The sequence below is a fragment of the Prionailurus viverrinus genome, chromosome C2, assembly GCF_022837055.1.
Source record: "Prionailurus viverrinus isolate Anna chromosome C2, UM_Priviv_1.0, whole genome shotgun sequence".
NCBI lineage: Eukaryota > Metazoa > Chordata > Mammalia > Carnivora > Felidae > Prionailurus > Prionailurus viverrinus.
In genome coordinates, this window is record NC_062569.1 from 47,087,005 (window position 1) to 47,107,844 (window position 20,840).

General features: G+C 37.0%; 1 protein-coding gene across 16 annotated transcripts in view; it reads left to right on the forward strand.

Moving 5' to 3' along the window:
• MBNL1 (muscleblind like splicing regulator 1) overlaps positions 1 to 20,840 on the forward strand; it is a 207,370-nt gene that overhangs the window by 170,914 nt on the left and 15,616 nt on the right. For 14 of the 16 annotated variants that reach the window (XM_047874846.1, XM_047874831.1, XM_047874841.1 and 11 more), the window contains 4 exons: positions 3,742 to 3,942; positions 16,293 to 16,550; positions 17,741 to 17,794; positions 18,698 to 18,851. In XM_047874846.1, coding sequence (XP_047730802.1) covers positions 3,742 to 3,942; positions 16,293 to 16,550; positions 17,741 to 17,794; positions 18,698 to 18,851 — 667 coding nt within the window. The remainder of the gene's footprint in view (positions 1 to 3,741; positions 3,943 to 16,292; positions 16,551 to 17,740; positions 17,795 to 18,697; positions 18,852 to 20,840) is intronic. The other 2 variants (XM_047874834.1, XM_047874835.1) reach the window with 1 other exon arrangement.

Genomic DNA, 20,840 nt, shown 5'->3' on the forward strand with positions numbered 1-20,840 from the left:
TTAACTAGGGTCATAATGTGAAATTGAATAACATTTTAATTTATAATAAAGCCTGATTACTTTAATGGAATCAAAATGTCTCATTTAAAACAAACAAGTGATTAGCCCATAAATGCACTGACGTTATAAGATTGCAGTTTGTTTTTTCTCTGCTGAGGGTGTTCACTGGCAAAAGGCAATCATAAGTCAACCTTCCTTATGCCTTCCAGGAACAAAGATACCTGTAAATCATTATTACAAGAATGTAGTCAGTATCAGATACACCAATTACATAGTTATATGTTATCCTGTGGAGACTTAAGAGAAAATAGGGTGCACTTGATAATACCATAGCATTAATATCCATCCCTGCGACTCTGCTGAACTGTCTGCAGGATGGCTTTGGGAATGGAGAATTGGCAGTGAAGCAGTTCCCCAGCTTGACTAATCTGATTAGGGCACTGATAAGGCCAAGCAGTGACCTACCTCCAGCAAGGTGCTCTTTGAAAAAGGAATGTAACAAATGTGTAAAACCTCAAAATAACGGAAGGAATGTTGCACTTTTTGGGAGCAGCCTTTGGAATCAAGTTTCACAGTATAGAGCTATTATTATCATCGATCGGCTACCTGTTTAGCAAATAGCTCTACTTATCTGGAGAGAGAACAGAGAGAGTGCTTGCTGAATAGTTGATGTTTCAGAATTTTAAGAAGAATTTTATGAATATTTATTTTTGATACAGAGACAGAGCATGAGCAGGAGGAGGGGCAGAAAGAGAGGGAGACACAGAATCCGAAGGAGGGGCAGAGAGAAAGGGAGACACAGAATCCAAAGCAGGCTCCACGCTCTGAGCTGTCAGCACAGAGCCCAACGCAGGGCTCGAACCCATGAGCCGTGAGATCATGACCTGAGCCGAAGTTGGTTGCTTAACCAACTGAGCCACCCAGGCGCCCCTGTTTCAGATTTTTAAAGCTGCTAGATTTCGCATGGGGACAGTGCCCTAAAATTCTTCAGATTTGAATTTGCTCTGCTGAATTCAGTCAGAAAATCCATTCACATGACAACTCAATAGAAACAATCCAGCAGGAAAATTGTTGCCAGTTAATAAGATCAATATTTTTAGTTAGAAGTATTCTTTTATCTGTAATATGTAACTGTTGCATTATATGCATTGTGGATTATAAATTTATGCAGTGAGATTTAACAGAGCTGAATTTTATTCATCCCTGGTCTTATTCTCTTCAAGTAAGAATGCTTTTCTTAAAAATAAATGATTTTTCTTGCCTCCAAATAGCTTTGTAAATTTGACCTCTGCTTCTAAATAATTCTGGTAGATTGTGTACAGGGACATAAACATCTCAGTAACTTTCCAAAGTATGCATTCATTAAGAAGGTTCTACCTGAAAAATACACGTTAATTCATAGCAATAGAATACAAAGAGGAATGATACAGACTGTTGTCCGTATTTTAAACAGGTCTTCTGGTCTTCTGTGCTTGGTTGCTTATAATTCTTAAATACCTAATAAGAAATTAAAGTGTTGGTCTCATTGAAATTACAATCAGTGTATATGTAACAGTGTATGTTTAACCTGGATATTTCTGAGTAGAAGTCCAAGTTCAACACACACTCACTGTACAGGTCAACCCTTGTCCTGGCACTGCCTTGGCAGCCAGTAGACAGTGGAGCAGTATAAAATCAGCTGCTATTCAAGTAACTTTTGATGGAGAGAGATTGCTCTGGGCCCCAGTTTCTGACAGATTATTGATTGTTTATATCTGGAATGCTCAGGTGGTTTCCTGTTGTCAGTGCTTTGGGCAGGGATGGGGCTGAGGACCAGAGGTATTACTTTAGGCCACTTCATTAGGCAGGAGCCAGCAACCTGGCAGGGCAGCTAACCATAGCATTCAAACCAACACGTTTGGAAGCATAATTACAACTTGAAAATATGAGTGGAATGTATGGTATATTGTTTCTTCTTCCTAGTGAATCAGATTATGTATGAAATATTCTGTTTTCCGTGGTCTTAATAAGAACGTGTACAGTAGCTGCAAAAATTCTGTCCTAAAACAATTTGTGAAGTCGAGAAAAAAGTGCATCCCGTAGGACAGGGATTTTCAACCTAAACACTACTGACATTGGGGCTGGATCCTTCTGTGTTGTGAGGGCTGTGCTGTGTGTTGCAGGCCACTTAGCAGCATCTCTCGCCTCCACGCATGAGACGCAACAGCGCCCCCAAGCTGTGACAATCAAAAATGTCTCCAGACATTGCCATATGTGTCCTACAAGGCAAAATCACTTACGTAATTGAGAACCACTGCCCTAAGAAAAAGAGAATTCTTGAATTCCATTTTACCCTTCTAAATATGGGGCAAGTCAGGGCCAGCCTAAATAAGGGTGTGTGTGTGTGTGTGTGTGTGTATTTTAAACATTTCTTTTGAGCTATGGGAATTACCCTTACATCTTAATTATATAAGACTTTATTCCAAAACTCTCTTGAATACTATGTAAACTCAGGGTTAATCTAACTTCTTATTTCTATAGGAGGGAAGAATTAGCTACATTCTAGTGTCCCCTTCATTCTAAATAATTTGTCCACGATTCTGTTCCTTATACCACAGGGTAAAGAAAATTAATTGTTAAAAAAAAGTCCCTTAAAAAACAGGATCCATTTTGTCCGTGAGTTTTTGTATTTTGGAGACAAACGTTATTATTACACAAAGTATCAAACTTCAAGATTTGAAAATCTATTGAGTTAGGAAGCTAAAAGATACCACCCACGGGCAGAAAATTGTTGAGCTAGATTATGCTTTAAAAACTAGAAAAGCAAAACACTAAAGTAGATTTCAAGTAAATTATTTAATTCTACTTAAGAACAGATATATTTTCTGATATGCAGATCTTCATATCACATCCTCCTATATCCATTAAAGCATTTCTGGCAGAAATTCTATCTTGTCACAAAATACCATGTGTATTTTTTTTAAACCGTGTAGCATTTCTTTAGAAGTTTTCTGTTTCAGACTTTCAGACATTCAGAATGGCTTCTCCCTAGTAAGGTAAATTCTTCGTTAAATGTTTCACAGGAGTGTGATAAACTGTTGGAATATTTACAGTTTCTTTGGAAGAGCCTGCAACAAGTGAATATGCCAAATAGTTTACCTCGTGTGTTCAAGAGAAATGGTGTCATCATCATCTTTCACATGTCCCAGGAGATTTATTTCCAGTTTATATTGACTGTGAAACTCTGTTATCCTCTGGGAGTTCTGCTTTATTTATTCCAGATAATAGGACACTTGCAACCCATTAACAGTTGTAAACAGATCTCTCAAGTTCATCTGACGTAGCAATTATGAAATGTATTTCTTAGACAAGTTTCTAGGATTATATCAGGATAAAAATGGAAATTAGGTGGCCCCAGGAAGTTTCTGTATTGAATAATTGATTATTCAAAAAGAAATTACAGGCATTATGGACACCAAGTTTCAAAATCCCAGCAGAAAATTTAATGGGTAAATTACCTATTGTATTCTAGAAAAGCATTGATTTGAGGAATGCTTATTCAAGAAACATTCTTATCCTGAGTGAGAGTAAATAAACATAGAATTAAATGAAAAGAGGGAGGGCGGAAAGGAAGGATGGATTATGGATGGATGGATGGATGGATGGATGGATGGATGGATGAGGGATAGATTATATAACGTAGAATATCAAATTTGAGCCAAGACCTGTATATTAAATTTTGCTTTTTATTTTATTTTTCAGCCAATGTTTTCAGTTGCACCAAGCTTAGCCACCAATGCATCAGCAGCCTTTAATCCCTACCTGGGACCTGTTTCCCCAAGCCTGGTTCCAGCAGAGATCTTGCCGACCGCACCAATGTTGGTCACAGGGAATCCTGGGGTCCCCGTGCCTGCAGCTGCTGCGGCTGCTGCACAGAAATTAATGCGGACAGACAGACTGGAGGTAGGAATGCTTCACTGGTTCCTTTATGTACTCCGTTCTGATTTTCAAAGTGTGCTGCTTGTTTACTTCTTCCACGGCCGTAAAGGTTAAACAATATTTGAAGCAGAGATCTTGGTTTGGTGTTTGGAGCATTTTGCGAGAATTTAGGTATGCCATATTTGACCAGTGAAATGATTACGAGAGCCACAGCATCTGTATGTATAATAGCGGATAGGAACTTGGACTCTGGGGTTAGACCACACGTTACTTCATTGGGCCTCAGTTTCCTCATCCTTAACATGGAGATAATAATGGCCCTTACCTCCAGGAGTGTCTGACACACGGCAAATGCCTGCTAAATGTTGGTTGTTGTTGTTGCTAGTTAGAACCACCAAGGGGCACCTGGCTGGCTCAGTCCGTTAAGCATCAGACTTTGGCTCAGGTCATGATCTCATGGTTCCTAGGTTGGAGCCCCACGTCAGGCTCTGTGCTGATGGCTCAGAGCCTGAAGCCTGCTTTAGATTCTGTGTCTCCCTCTTTCTGCCTCTCCCCTGCTCGTGCTTGGTCTCTCTCTGTGTCTCAAAAATAAATAAATGTTAAAAAAAAAAATCTTCAAAGAAAAAAAAGAACAACCAATTCTGTTCATCCCCTGACACTTTGTTCTCATAACGATTTGCTCAGCTACTATCTATAAAGCATTTTAGAATTTATTATTGGGAATTTCCTCATAGGCCTCACAGTATTTTGGTTGGAATAATAGCAAGGCAGCTTTGTTTGTGAAATGTGCTCTTATAAAAATGGTTTAAATTGGAAAGCATATGATGCTCCAAGTCTCAGAGTCGAGGATGATCAGATCTATATGCTTTGCTGTTGCTGCATGAAAAAGAAATTAAAGAAGTAAATCTTACATTGAAGTGGTTGTTTCAGAATTGGAGCATGGCTATAAATTAATGGATTTGGTAAACTTCAGATGAAGAAAACAAAATGGCAACATTATTGTACATTGAAGCTCTAAAACCCGGCATTCATGTCCAGCTAAGGAACAAAGTGACTTTTTCCTTTTCCTCTGGTTAGGATGAGGCAGTAGGTAGTTGGGGCCGAGAAGTTTTGGTGTTACTAGTTACTAAGAAAGAGGCAAAATAAGGCTGTTGTGTGACCCTAATTGACCCTAAATCAGTTTAGCAGGAATTTATTTAATAAGCACCAGTTTCTCGTTGGTAGGGCTTTACTGCATTCATTGCAAAAGATCTCAGGTTTCAAGGTAGTGGGAACCGCCACCACCTTTTTTGATGGTGGTAACAGTAGTTGGTATTTACTGGGGATTTACTCTACCAAACACAGCATCAACCCATCACATGCATTGCATCGTTAACCTTCAAAACAACCTGCTGAGGAAGATACTGTTAACTCCATCTTATAGGGCAAGAGATTTAGGGGAAATCTGTGGCAAAACTTCCTCAAGGTCATGGAAAGGATGCTCCAGTTGGGTGTGAGCTCAGAGCTCCATTTTTAAACACGGTTTAAATCTCTCATTCCCATACAAGTGATAGTACAGAGAGGAAGCAAGACATTTTGGTGCCCATATGTTCTTTAGAGTGCATTGTTTGTTTGCATGTTTACCTTTCATGAAAATTTTGGGAAAAGCTACTGATGAAGCCAGTCCCGTAAGGACAACTCCGAAAGGACGTGGAGACCTAGTTGTGTGCCCTCTGTGGACCAAGGACGGCTGTTTGCTAGAGATACACTTTCACTTGTGGGTGGTTGGTCGTTGTGCAGTTGCACTTGCTCATTATTTAACTAATGCTGTTTTCAGATAACTTAGGAGGCAATTTAGGAATTTTAAATATTTAAAAAAAAATCACTCGATGCTTAATGTGTGAGTCACCTTCCCCCTCCCCTGATCTTTCTCAAGCAAACCCTCGGTTCATAATGCATAATTGTTGATTGATGGGAACCAAATAGGCAGTCTGGGATGACCTTTAATGAATTAGTTATTGATAGGAGATGATACTTAAGAAGCTTAAAAATCTCTCTTTAAATCTCCTTAAAGGCTGAGCTGTGTGGTCCGAACTCTTATAAACTCATCCGACCATAGTTTTAGGTAGTCTGTAATTGGTTATATTTTGATTAGTATTTAATTTAAAATAAGTACTTTTGGGGCCCCTGGGTGGCTCAATCAGTTAAGCATCTGACTTCAGGTCAGGTCATGATCTCACAGTTCATGGGTTCAAGCCCCATCGTCGGGCTCTGCTCTGACAGCTCGGAGCCTGGAGCCTGCTTCGGATTCTGTGTCTCCCTCTCTCTCTGCCCCTCCCCCACTTGTGCTTGCTCGCTCTGTCTCAAAAATAAATAAACACTTTTAAAAAATAAAATAAGTACTTTTATTATTAGTTCTGGAGTTTTCTTGTGAGGAGCTACTTTGTGTATTTTGTCTGTCTTCTGCTACAGTGACAGCAGTTGGCTGCTGTGACATGACTGTCATTTCCTTTTAACCTGAATTCCTCTTATCTCAGTGCTTGATAGTGGTAGGGCAGCATCCTGTCTTATTCTGGTTAACAGGAGCTGCTGCCCTGTCACAGTTACAGTCTGTTAGCATATTGCACTGTGAAGCTAAGGGGCATGTCGTTCTGCTTGGCGCTGTGATTTTAGACACTCCTGTCTTCGGGTTATTTCCTCTCATGCTAACTGCACAGCATATCGCAATCCAAAAGACATGGCAGTAAGTGCACACACTTATTTACCAGTTCACCACATGTGTAGTTATTTTGGTTTAAATCTATATGCCCTTGTTTTTGCCTCTTGGAACTCTGAAGTGCGTGTTTGAATTTTGAGTTCCTTTTAAGGTGAAAAAAGTTTAAATCAGTTTAAATATTGGCCAACTGTTCTTGCCACTTCTTTCTCTCTTTCTGCTCCAAATTGTTAGACCATAAGGAAATTAAAAATACCATAGATTATCAGCCTTCTGGTTCTTCTGTTTGGGAGAATTGACACATATTTACAGCACTCACTGTGATACTACAAAAAATGTTAAGTCGAACAACAGGAATCCAAGAATTAGTGTTAGCAGTTTTGCTAATTAGATGAGTAAGCTCGGGTCAAGTTTCTGATCTTTTCTGAACTTCATATTCCACACATATAAAATTAGGGGATTGTACCAGATAATCTGTAAGATCACCTCCAGTTAGAATATTCTAGAAGACATTTAGGTTGTCTTTTTGTTTTTAATGCCAGCCACAAGTTATTGAAAATTTTATTTAAATATAACATTCAAATAAACATATTTAATAAATACATTAAATTAGTTTAAATATACAAATGTATATTACATGTTTTATTAAATATATAGATGTAAAACACACATCAACTTTATATCAGTATCCATATTATCCATTCTTTGTTGGATACCTTTTAAGAGACTTTGTAGCGGTATACTTTCTATACTGTAAAATTCGGTATTCATGGTTTTCTCTAAAGAGGAGCAAATCTCTTAAATATTGGTCACTGAAATGAGGCTTTTAAAATTACATTTTTAACTTTGGGATACCTTTTTGTAATTTGCAAGCAGCAGTTTATTTTCAATGCTTGTTTTAAGATATTGTTGGGACGCCTGAGTGGCTCAGTTGGTTAAGCATCCAACTTTGGCTCAGGTCATGACCTCACTGTTCGTGGGTTCAGGTCCCACGTTGGACTCTGTGCTGACAGCTCAGAGCCTGGAGCTTGCTTTGGATTCTGTCTCCCTCTCTCTCTGCCCATCTTCCACATGCTCTCTTTCTCTCTCAAAAATAAATAAAAATTAAAAAAAAAGAAATTGTTAAAATTTATAAGTTCTAGACAGGACTGAGGTTTTCAGTCATATCCTTACTTTATTATGAAGAGTTGGTAATTAAGAAATTATTGTTTGATTTACTTTCATGATAACACAGTAATTTTTATGGTGCAAAAAGGATCCATGAATGCATTCATTCCCTCGTTTATTCAACAATATCCAAAGAACTACTGAACATCTTTCAAGTAAAAAATACTTGTGAGGAATACCTTTGAAACCTTTCAACGGCTATCAATAGCAAGAAAAGATCCACATCAGAATAGTGCCATACTCACAAATGATACCCAATAACTTGTTAAATGAATAAATGAGCCAGTCAACCAGTTAATTAATTAATCACAAAAAGATACATGCCCTTAATCAGAGTTTAGTGTAATCCAACAGAGAAGATAACACAGGATAAATTTTTAACATTTGTTAACATTCTCCTCGGGAACATGTTTACATTTTGAGCATTCCAGCTACAAAACATGGCATCTTGTTCTTGCCCTTAGTCCTAGAGCCGTGGTTTCCAAGTTTTAATGGGATTAGAGTCACATGGGGATGATCGCTAAAAATGCAGGGCCTCATCCCCATAGACTGATTCCTCCGTAGGTCTTCCTTAACTGGGGGAGTCTTTTTCACAAATCTGCCAGGTGATCTTAAACACAAATAGTCTGTAAAATACTTACTCAACAGGATGCCAGCACCTGTTATTTAAGGCTTAACTTTTCATCATTTACCTTATGTACAGTTATTTGTGACTCAGAATTAAAAACCTTCCTCCTCCAAAACACTTAACATTCTACATTTTGTTAGGTTGCTAAGAACGCAGTGCACATAATGAAATAGTTCAAGTAAACTGATAATGATTAAGGTTGTTTATACCACCTACTAGTATTAATCAAACAAAAAACTAATCCACTGACCTTACATTTCAGAGGCTGACAAAGATATTAGATTGCTATTTGGTTATGGCATCAGTTCTATATCAACAGACTATATTCCAGGAAAGATGGGCACACCCCTTGGCTTCTGATATTTTTCAGCTGGAATTTGTTTGTTCTAGAATAGATTATTCTTGGGGTGCCTGGGTGGCTCATTCGCTTGGGTGTCCAACTTTAGCTGATCTTGCAGTCTGTGAGTTTGAGCCCCGCGTCAGGCTCTGTTGCTGACAGCTTGGAGCCTGGAACCTGCTTCAGGTTCTGTGTCTCCCTCTCTGTCTGCCCCTTGCCCTCCCCCCATTCATGCTCGCTCGCTCACGTGCGCGCTTTCTCTCTCTCTCTCTCTCTCTCTCTCTCTGAAAAATAAACATTACAAAAAGTATTTTCAAATAGATTATTCTTGTGCTGAAAGTTTTATTCTACTGACAGAATCATGACGTGAGTATCTAATTCAGGCCACTGGATGCTGAAAGCTTCTACTACTTATTGACACAGAAGAGTCCAGTGACTTTTTTCATACAGGCATAAGAAAGACAATATGGTACTTATTGACTACATATAAAAAAAGAGCATTGGGGCGCCTGGGTGGCGCAGTCGGTTAAGCGTCCGACTTCAGCCAGGTCACCATCTCGCGGTCCGTGAGTTCGAGGCCCGCGTCAGGCTCTGGACTGATGTCTCGGAGCCTGGAGCCTGTTTCCGATTCTGTGTCTCCCTCTCTCTCTGCCCCTCCCCCGTTCATGCTCTCTCTCTGTCCCAAAAATAAATAAACGTTGAAAAAAAAATTTTTTTTTTAAATAAAAAAAGAGCATTTAGAGCTAAATGAAGGTCAAGTATTAGTGGAAGTGATGCCTTGATTGAGATTTTTATAGGTGTTTAATGGATTTGGCATGATCCATTGCATACAGAAGACATTCGATTCAAAATAAGATTAGAAAAGCAGATACTTTTTTAATAAGAGAAGCTTATTGGTAGGGTTCTTTTAATTTTGTATTTTTGTGGAGGGTGTTTGGCTGCTGCTTGTATGACTTTTTAACTTCTCTAGAAAATTACTAAGAAATATTGAGAGTTTTGTGCACACAGGTCTAAGGAGTTTTTTGGGTTTTTTGTTTTGTTTTGTTTTGTTTTTTTAAATCTGTACTAAGGCTGTAGAATGGCTCCTTACAATGTAGTCATATCCCCATTTAAAACATCTAGTCTGTCAGTTACTCTCTGTGACTAGTTTGAGTTTTGTTTGGGAGATGAAGAAGTTGTAAGTTGTTTAAAATACTGTAACTCCTAAGCTTAACCACTCACTTTTGCTGTTCTTCTACTAATTGCTTCCTCCAAATTAAATCTAGCATTTCTCTGGTTTCATTTATTTAGCAAAAGTGGTAAAAGTAACTGTTGACTTGAGTATTTTGACCTATTGATGACCTTGTTTCAGAGTTGTATTTTCCTGTCCTGTTGGTTTACATGTTTCTCATAGGAATGAATACATGAAAACCTGAAAATGGAAGGATTTTTTTACTTGGTCAGTTTGATTTTTTTTTTTAATTACATGGGATAAAGTGATAAATTCTGAGCTGTATATCTGTAGAAATATGCTTGTGTTCTCTGCCCTAATGGTATAACGAGGGATTCTGCCTTTTAGATTTCAAAGACATCTCCCATTTGATCTTAACAGAAATCCTCTGAGGTAGCTGACGTGGGTGTCTTTTTTTTTTTTTTTTCATTTTTTTTAGAAGGAGGAAAATGAAGTTCAGATGGGCCAAATTTGTACAATTATTAGATAACATTGAAAGTAGGTATCACATCATCAGATTTCTTTCTTGGGAATTTAATTATACAATCTACTGAGATCATTGTCCATAATCACCAGAATTTTAAAATGTGAAGATTATAATCCTTTTTGAGGTAAAAATACGGATAATTTTTTGGCATTAGATTATATACTCATGACCATTAATGCTGTGGTACTTTGATGAAATCATTGTTTATCCAGTATTCCTTTTTTAAATTTTTTTTAACGTTTTGTATTTATTTTTGAGACAGGAAGAGACAGAGCATGAACAGGGGAGGGTCAGAGAGAGGGAGACACAGAATCTGAAACAGGCTCCAGTCTCTGAGCTGTCAGCACAGAGCCCGATGCGGGGCTTGAACTCACGGACCGTGAGATCATGACCTGAGCCGAAGTTGGCCGCTTAACCAACTGAGCCACCCAGGCACCCCTCCTCTTTTAAAGTTTCATATAGCTCAAGCTTCGTAAAAAATAAAGTCTGTGATGCTTATTGTTGAACAATAGGTACATATATATGGAAGCTCCTTAATTATTAATATATATTTATATACAGTGTTGTATGTTATATGATATATGTATAAGCTCCTTCATATTTGTCATTATGTTTTAAATTGACTTCCCAAAATATTAAAATAGTCCCTGTTCCCTGTTGTAATAAGCTCTCTGTTCCTGCTTTTGAAAGTTGTTTTCAAAAAATGACTGCCTTAAATATGGCGAGCACAAAACATACTACTTCAAACAGATCTTTCTTTAACGAACATGCAAATGACTGTCCCACCTTGAATAAGTTCAGACGTTGGCATTAATGTCTTTAGAAGCTCAATGCCTTAACTTGCAGAACATTGCTGAATTTAATAATAGTTATAAAACCTGTTATTATTCTGACCATTTTGAAATAGGTTTGTCACAATCATAAAAAAACCTAGAGGTCAAATAACAGAACTATTTATTTTAACCAGATTTGTATTGTGTGTTTTCAGCTAATCTATACATTATCTTTCTTGGTATTCATGATTCCATAGCTGGTAAATATAGGAACTAAGTAGAACCCACAATTTCTGATTCTAAACTCTATTTTCTTTTCATTATACCACTGCTGTTTAATTAACAAAACAAAACAAAACAAAAAAAGTTAACATAGAATTAAGTCACATTCCTTTGGGAATTTTTCTAAGTACTTTTGATTTTTTTGATTTTCTAAGTACTTTTAATTTTCCATAATTATGGAATAGATGGTTCTGGAAATGGATTTTAATATTTATAAGTGTTCAGTGAGGGGTACGTGGGTGGCTCAGTTGATTAAGTGTCCGACTTCAGCTCAGGTCATGATCTCGCGGTCCATGAGTTTGAACCCTGCGTTGGGCTCTGTGTTGACAGCTGAGATCCTGGAACCTGCTTCAGATTCTGTGTCTCCATCTCTCTCTCTGGCCTCCTCCACTTACACTCTCTCTGTCTGTGTGTTTCAAAAATGAATAAATGTTTAAAAAATAATTAAAAAAATAAAAGTGTTCAGTGAATATCTTCATTAAAATGATGGCTTTTAATGTAAACACAACCTCTTACCTATTTCGTATGAAAATTTATAAAACTTATCTGATTTATAAGACAAATCCTGCCTTAATGTTTGTAGAGTAAAAGATTCAACATTTTTTTGATTGAAACACATTATGTGTTTAGCTAAATAGATGGAATTATTTTAATCTGTTTTGAAAACCATTTACCAAACTATAAAAAGTGCTTATATTTGTTGACTCGCTAATGCCATTTCTGCAGATGTAACTTTAGAAAATGATTTTTAAATGTCTATGTTCATAAGTATATCCCTTGCAATGTTATCTGTAATATGAGAATATTGGAAATAATCTAGATGATCTCTGCTAGAGTTACCTATATTCTGCACATCTGTTTGATGGAATTCAATGCAGCCATCAAAAATGATCACTCTCGACACTATATTTTAGTAAAATTAAAAAAATGCTTACATGCACTGTTGAACAAAAACAGGTCACCAAGTAGTAGCTATACCATAATTATAACTATTTGAAAAATGTGTGCATGCAGAAAACTGGATTGGAAAAGCAAAAAGAACCACAATGTTGTTAAGGATTTTCAAACTTAATTTTACCTGTTGTGTTTTAAATTCTCCATATGGTAAATCCTACAATTTCTTATCCTGATTTGAATTCCGAGATTAAGTTTATTGAAGCTTGTCCGCCAGTTATAATTTGCTAATATGAAACCACACCTAAGATATTTCTTTTGAAGCAGTATAGTCTAAAGTTTTCTTGAGTTCCTCAGAGAGACCAGGCCAAACTCAAATTCAGCAGTCCAGGGATGGATCCTGTTTTATTGGTGATGATTATTAGAGAAAAAGGTGTTTTCAAAGCGTTGGGAAGTTTGTTCTGTTCAGGTAGGTACCAATGATATAGACATACATCCAGCATTTGGCAAACCCCTCTGGCCCCTCTGGTATACAGCTCTTAGCAGTACAAGTTTTCACAGGAGATTTTCCATCGTTTTTCTTTATTTTTTCAAGGGCAAGAATAATGGGAGAACAGCTATCTCAGTATATTTCTTCTGTTCCATTTCTCATGTCAGGAGCACTTTAAGTGAGAAAAAAAAAAAAACAAGTAAAAAAATGCATATCGTACAAAAGCAGTTGACTACATTCTTTGAAACTTTGAAAAGGCTAGTTTTAGGACAAATTCTAAGTGGAACACTAACTATCAATTCTTCTTAGATAGACTTAAAGTTCTCCTGAATTGCATCTTGCAAGATACAAAGAGTAGAAAATGATAAGAAACCACTCCTTAACCTGTAGGAACCACACACACACGTATAAAGCAGATGGACAGGAATGAGAAGGTGTATTAGAAAGACCATTTGTAGAAGCACCTGGGTGGCTCAGTCGGTTAGACCTTCAACTTCAGCTCAGGTCATAATCTCTGAGTTCATAAGTTTGAGCCCTGCATCGGGCTCTGCGTTGACAGCTTGGAGCCTGGAGCCTGGAGCCTGCTTCGGATTCTGTGTCTCGTTCTTTCTCTGCCCCTCCCCACCTTGTGCTCTGTCTTTCTCTCTCTCTCTCCTAAATAAATAAAAACATTAAATGAAGACCATTTGTATGCAATCTGAATGTAAGTTTATATCACTGAAAATAAAAATAATGTTGAGACAGAAAGAGAAATAAAAAGTCAAAATCAGCCCAGCACCCAGGTTGTTATTTTGGGAGAATGACGCTCAAATTTCTGGCACAGGCACGCCTAAGCCTACTTGTTTTTGGAAAATAACAAATCTTAGATTTTAATAGTTCTGAAAAAGCTCACCTTTGGTTCTTTCTTGTCGGTGTGGTGCAGAGTAAGATAAATTGAAAGACAGGGTGTTAGTTCACCTGCTGCCAGGTTCTTTGTGAGTACGTTCGAGAAAGCAGGAATTACCGGAGAACTCACCCCAGAAGTGTGCAGTCACATACAGTTTTCTACTGCATGAGACTACACTGACGTAGATTTGCTTATGTGGAAAAACAGCCTTTTTGTTCATGCGATAGTCTAAATGTAGCATCAATTTCATATACATACGTGAAAAGTTTTTATTCTCATTTAAGTGTGTCTCTATTCCTGTCTATTTTGATGAGCCTAATTCAGTAAGTGTTGGTTAGGGACTGGGGATTTGTGGTGTAGAAAGCTTTGCCACTGACACTGGTGCCCAGCCAGTGTGGAGGGCAATAGTTCTGGATAACGGCTTAATCACTTTCAAATTATCAACTCCTGGTTATCCTTGTTTTCTTATGTTCAAGAAGACAAATGCAATGAGAAAAAAAAGAAGAAGAAGAAGAAGAAGAAGAAGAAGAAGAAGAAGAAAAAGGCTCTTCTGTAACCTCCTAAGTCATTTTTGTAGTCTTAATATCTCTCAGAGTGTCCGGCCTATAGCATTTATTCAGTAATTTTTTTTAATTGAAGAAAGTGAATGAGATGATGAATAAAGTTGGCTCATTGCTGTGTATGTGGAATACAAAGCTTCAGCTAGCTTGAGGTTTAAAAATAGTGCAAGATGTCATTTATAATGCTGTTTTAAGATGTGGCATGATACAAATTATAGTGGTATTTTTTTAAAAAAAGCTCTTTGCTCAGTAATGGGATATGAATATAATAGAGAAAAGTACCTAGAATTAAATGGGATCATTTTATGTACACATATCCAAGAAAACCTGTGCCTTTTGAATCATAACAGGGTTCCCATTTCACTTCCTTGCTGTACTGCAAAATAAAATGCTTGGGATCTGTGTATTTTCTGTTTGTGAGAAGACAACATGAAAAATAAAAACTGTGTGAAACAAGAAGCAGGAACATGAAAATACTAAAAAGGACATTCTGTGTTTTAGATGGCCCTCTTGTGGTAAAAAGGTCACACTATCCCAGATGAAGACAGTGCTGGCAGACTCCTGCTTGGAGCAGCCCTCATGACAAACTTTAATAATAAGAGTCAAAATGGAGCAAACACATGAGAAATAATCCATTTGCACCCTTTCCCCAGGGACTCCATCCAAAATTAATAGGTATAAAGCAAATAAACAAGAATTTTTTTTCCATCTGCTTTATATAGCTACCAAGGATCTCTAAGGGTAAAAAAAAAAAAAAAAAAAAAAAAAAATTAGCTCTTGGAAACATTTGACTACAAAGCTATCAGATTTTACTTTTTATACTTGTAAATAATTTCAGATTCTCACAGCAATTGCAAAAGCGGAACCGTGAGTTCCTGCCTATCCTTCTTACCCAAGTATTAACAACTTGCATGGCCATGTTCTCGCTTACAAAACAAATTAGTACCGATATTCTGCTCTTAACCAATTTAGAGACCGCCATCAAATTTCACCAGTTGTCCTACAAACCTCCTCTCTCTGACCCCGGGATCGTTCAGTCTCTGACAGTTTATCATCGTTATTTGCCTTTCATGACCTTGACACTTCGGAAGAGGACTGATCAGTTCTTTTGTAAAACATTCTTCCATTTCAGTTTGTCCAATATTTCCTCATGATTTTTGTCTTAAGATGAAATTGATTATCAAATTGGCTTCCGTACAATACCCAATGCTCATCCCAGCAGTGCTCAATGCCCATCATCCACCCCCCTCTCCCACCAACCCCCCATCAACCCTCAGTTCTCAGTTTTTAAGAGTCTCTTATGGTTTGGCTCCCTCCCTCTCTAACTTTTTTTTTTTCCTTCCCCTCCCCCATGATCTTCTGTTAAGTTTCTCAGGATCCACATAAGAGTGAAAACATATATGATTAAATGCCGGTTATGCATTCTTGGCCACGATACAATGAAAGTGATGTGGTGACCTTTTTTTCCAGTGTGTCCTACCCATCAGTAGATACACAATGCCATTATGTCTTCTTACTGGTGATCTTCATGTTGATCACTTGCTTAAAGTGGTGGCTTCATTTTGGGATGAGCACTGTGTGTTGTATGGAAACCAATTTGACAATAAATTTCATATATTAAAAAAAAAAAGAACTATAAAAAAAAAGTGGTGGCTTCACTGTAAAGTTATTCTTTTTCCCTCGGTAATTAATAAATACATCAACATAGTATAAATTAGATGCTTTACCATAATTAGTATTAAATTAGTATTAGTATTTTCTTTCTCACAGAAATTTTACTGAAATGGGGCTTTAACTTGTGCACCGAAGGAGGAACTCTTCAAGTTATTTTGTGTTTTGTTTTGTTTTTTGCAAATGGTCTTTTCCCCTTTCGCGTGTAGCCCTCTACCACCTTTAAGTTAAACTCTCCAGAAAGATCGCATTTGCCCACGTTGTTGACCAAGTCCCATGCACTTAATGACCTCCTAGGTATGTCGAGAGTACCAGCGTGGCAACTGCAACAGAGGAGAAAATGATTGCCGGTTTGCTCATCCCGCTGACAGCACAATGATTGACACCAATGACAACACAGTGACCGTGTGTATGGATTACATCAAAGGGAGATGCTCACGGGAAAAGTGCAAATACTTTCATCCTCCTGCACATCTGCAAGCCAAGATCAAGGCTGCCCAATACCAGGTCAACCAGGCTGCAGCCGCTCAGGCAGCAGCCACCGCAGCTGCCATGGTGAGTAGAGACATCAGCTCTCTCTTTGTTAGCAGTCAGTACAGCAAACTGAATGACTAGATCTGACTACAAGCTATTCATTTATTAACCTTAAATTTTTTTATTTTTATTTTTATTTTTTTGCTGAAGATATGTTTGTTCAGGTATCCCAGACAATACATAATGAAGTTACCATTCACAGAAGTGAGGGTAACTCCTCAAATGGTTCAGATTGCTCCTACCCTTGGCCTAACTCTTAATACTCTGTCTTATTCTGGATATAGGGTTTCTAAAATTTCTGCTTTGTAAAGAACACTTGTCTCCTCTCCAATTTAACGATACTGCCATTTTCAGTCCTCTTATTTTTCTGTGTGCCATCTAATCAGCCATTGTTCTCCTTCGGTGTGTTCTTTTGCACATCAAGGCTCTTCTCTACATACATCTTGCTTTTAACAATAACATAATCTGGAACTGTTTAGGAGAGTTGCTGAAACAAAATTGTTTTTAAGATTAGCTACCAGATTTTGAACAGTGTGCTATCTAGATCATCTTAAATAATATTGTGGCATAAATATAATTGTAACGCTAGAGAAGCTTGACTATGCCATTACATAGAAAGGAGAAAGACAGCAGTACTCAAGGAAGAAATTGGATCATTTAGAACAGAAACACCTATATTCTGAAGGTAAATTTTAATGTGACCTAATAGCTGATTTTAATGAGTCCATTCTTTGTTCTTTGCTTAGCTGTTTTAATGTTGTCCTTTTTTTTTTACATAAATATATAAAAGACTTAATCATGAAAATAGACATAAAAAACACTGTGTGGTTTTCACAGCACAGTAAAATAATCACGAGAGAGGTCTTTTCTGTGTTTGTTTATGGATACTTGAGCAAAAATACAGAAGGCAGACTCTCTCCTCCTCTCTACCTTTCACTCTTTTTTTTTTTCTGTTAGAGTATCTTGTTTGTAATTAACTACAAAGAGGAGTTATCCTCCCAATAACAACTCAGTAGTGCCTTTATTGTGCATGCTTAGTCTTGTTATTCGTTGTATATGGCATTCCGATGATTTGTTTTTTTATTTGTTTTTTCTCACCTACCCAAAAATGCACTGCTGCCCCCATGATGCACCTCTGCTTGCTGTTTATGTTAATGCGCTTGAACCCCACTGGCCCATTGCCATCATGTGCTCGCTGCCTGCTAATTAAGACTCAGTCGGCTGTCAAATCACTGAAGCGACCCCTCGAGGCAACCTTTGACCTGGTACTATGACCTTTCACCTTTTAGCTTGGCATGTAGCTTTATTGTAGATACAAGTTTTTTTTTTTATCAATTTAAAAATATATATTCCTTTTTCTGTTATAAAATTGTAAAGTACAATGAAAAACTGAGTGTGGTTTCCTGACAAAATTAGTGGAAAGACTCTACTGTGAGTACCTGGACGGATATCATACAATGAAAGATTCCGAAAGCCCAGCAGCCCACATTCAGTTTAACTACATTGTAGAATGTTCTAGTGAAATACTTTAAGGACATTAAAAATGTATTTTTGACTGTATATTTATGTACCTGTTTGGTTAGCATGGCTTTAGTGATAGAATTATTTATTTATTTTTTTTAATATTTATAGTTCAGTGTTTAAGAAAAAAAAAACTTGCATGCTCTGGGACATTTGCATGTGTAGGTAGGTCTGGTGGGGAGGAGATGAGTGGGATGAGTTTTTATTTTACCTGTTCTGGTCACTCTGTACGATTAACTATTAACATTGCTTATACTTGTCAGTCCTCATGGAGCTCGCAGTGCAGCTTTTCTTCTTGCCCCAAATCAGTGGCTTCTCACAGAAAGCCTGAAGCATTATGGGACTTAAAACACTTTAACACATTATAACATGTGCTCTCGTCCTAGTGGGTTGTTTTTTTGTTTTGTTTTGTTTTGTTTTGGACAAAAATAATGCTTCCTTTAAAGCTTTTATCTTGCTTTATTGTTTTTTTTTTTTTGATCCCCTTTCATTTTTGTTGATTGGAATCCCACCCCACCCCCCGGGTAGTTCAGTGCTCTGCTGCTTGCTTGCTCATGCTTCCTAACAATTTTAGCCTTCAACTGATTTTTCTTTTTTCTTTTTCTCTTTTTACTGGTATTTGTTTTTTATACTCATTCACTAAACAGGGAATTCCTCAAGCTGTACTTCCCCCATTACCAAAGAGGCCTGCTCTTGAAAAAACCAACGGTGCCACCGCAGTCTTTAACACTGGTATTTTCCAATACCAACAGGCTCTAGCCAACATGCAGTTGCAACAACATACGGCATTTCTCCCACCAGGTAAGGGGTCTGAGCTTACTCATGAACGAATCTGGGGAGCCGCAGATAGATACGCTGGTAGAGCAGATAAGCCAGGCCCCCAGTTTGCCGTTAGCCATAGATAGTTGGAAGGTAAGGTGGTCAGCAGTAGCGGATGAACTGAGGTATCTCATGTGGTTCTCCTTAAAAACTAAGAATCTTAGTGTAGTGAAAAATGGATCAAAGATCATTGTGGTATTTTATAGATTTATTTTGGTATGTGTAATTCGGAATTGAAATATAGTTCTCTTTTTTTTCTCTTTCCTCAACACTGTTTTATGTCTGTCAAGCTATTTTATGACACTCTTCTGCTGTAAGACCCCTTTGCCTTCATGATTCCAGAGTAAATTTGAATTCTATGAAATGACACTTCCAGTTTTGATTTTTATTTTTCAGCCTTTTTGTTTTTGAGGTGGAGAATAAAAAAACAAACAAACAAACAAACAAAAACAAAAGCTGACTCTGTGTTCCAGAGCACTTAAAAAGTGTGCCAATCAGTACATTGCTTAAAATCATTATTTTCTCATGAGCTAATAGAAGTACAAATTTACATCTACTATTGAGTTATACATTTGTCGTTTCAGTGGATTTCAACTTAGTCACATAAACATACTGTAGAACTATCTGCACGGGTATAAAATTTAGAAACATTAATCAGTCATTTAATTACCTGAAAATTTATTATTTTTATGCACCCTTCATTGACTTCAGGAAATCCATGTTAAACTTCGTATAGTCTGGAATTAACTAACCAGACTCCCTTTTACCTCTTAACCTTTTTTCTAAGATAATTACCATGGGTTCAGAGATTTTCCCCTTTTACCTCTTAACCTTTCTAAGATAATTACCATGGGTTCAGAGATTTATTTAATAAAATAATTTTATCACTAATTAAATTAATTAATGATGAGGTATGTATGTCAGAGGTCCAGCACCATTAGTATATTATGCTATATTGACAGTACTTAAATGCGTTAGGTTCGTAATGCCACGAGAGAATGTGAGAATTTATTTTTGAATAGCGAACAAAAGAATAAGTTATATTCACATTAGTTTTTACTGCCAAGCACAACTTCTATACAGTGCATCTCTGAAAGCTGGCCATCCGTATGTAGAATATGTAACAAGATTCGGTGAGTTGGAGTATGTGGAATATTACATGACTTACAATGGATACGCCTTAGGCACCATGGATAAAGTAATTGTACTTACAAAATAGTATCTGTGCATTTGCACTTTGTCCATTTTAGAATACAAATTACATCATTTTGATCTGTAGCATATTTATTGCATTCTAAGGGGCAAATCACATTTCTCTTACACTTTATAAGGTTGAAACTTTGTTCTCAACACATACAGGTTTTCAGAGATTTCCAGAATGTAATCTTTTTGCTTTTATATAAATTGCCATGCCCCTAGATTTATGCCATCTTCAGCAAATATATCAAGTTTTCTATAGTCAGATCACTAAACAAAGTTTTAAGAGATTGTGGGTAACTACCATAGTCTCTTTGAAGAAACCAAAGATTATTTTTGTCAGCTTATTTCATTTAGTAAAACATTGTCATTAGAAGTGAATTTCATTATTTAAAATCTAAAAATAAAAACATCTAACTCTCTCCATATATTATTTAGGGAAACCTAACAGTTCAGTCTTATTAAATGGGATTTACGTTAGTTTCTCCAACAATATTCAGATGACTAAGGACATTTCTAAATAAACATAACCATTAATTGCATGATATTTCTGACAGTAATCTCTCCCTAGAAAGGCTTTTAGTCTGTGGATAAGACAGAGCAAAAGATGCTAGGTAAGGATCAAGTGTGGGAAAAACAAACACATTTGCAATTCAAAATCATACTTCTCTCTTCTAGAAACGAAGTATTCTTAATGTAAATAAAATGTGTCACAGTATATTGAAATGTGCTAAAAATGTTAAGAAATATTTGCGTTTTTATGATGAATTTTGC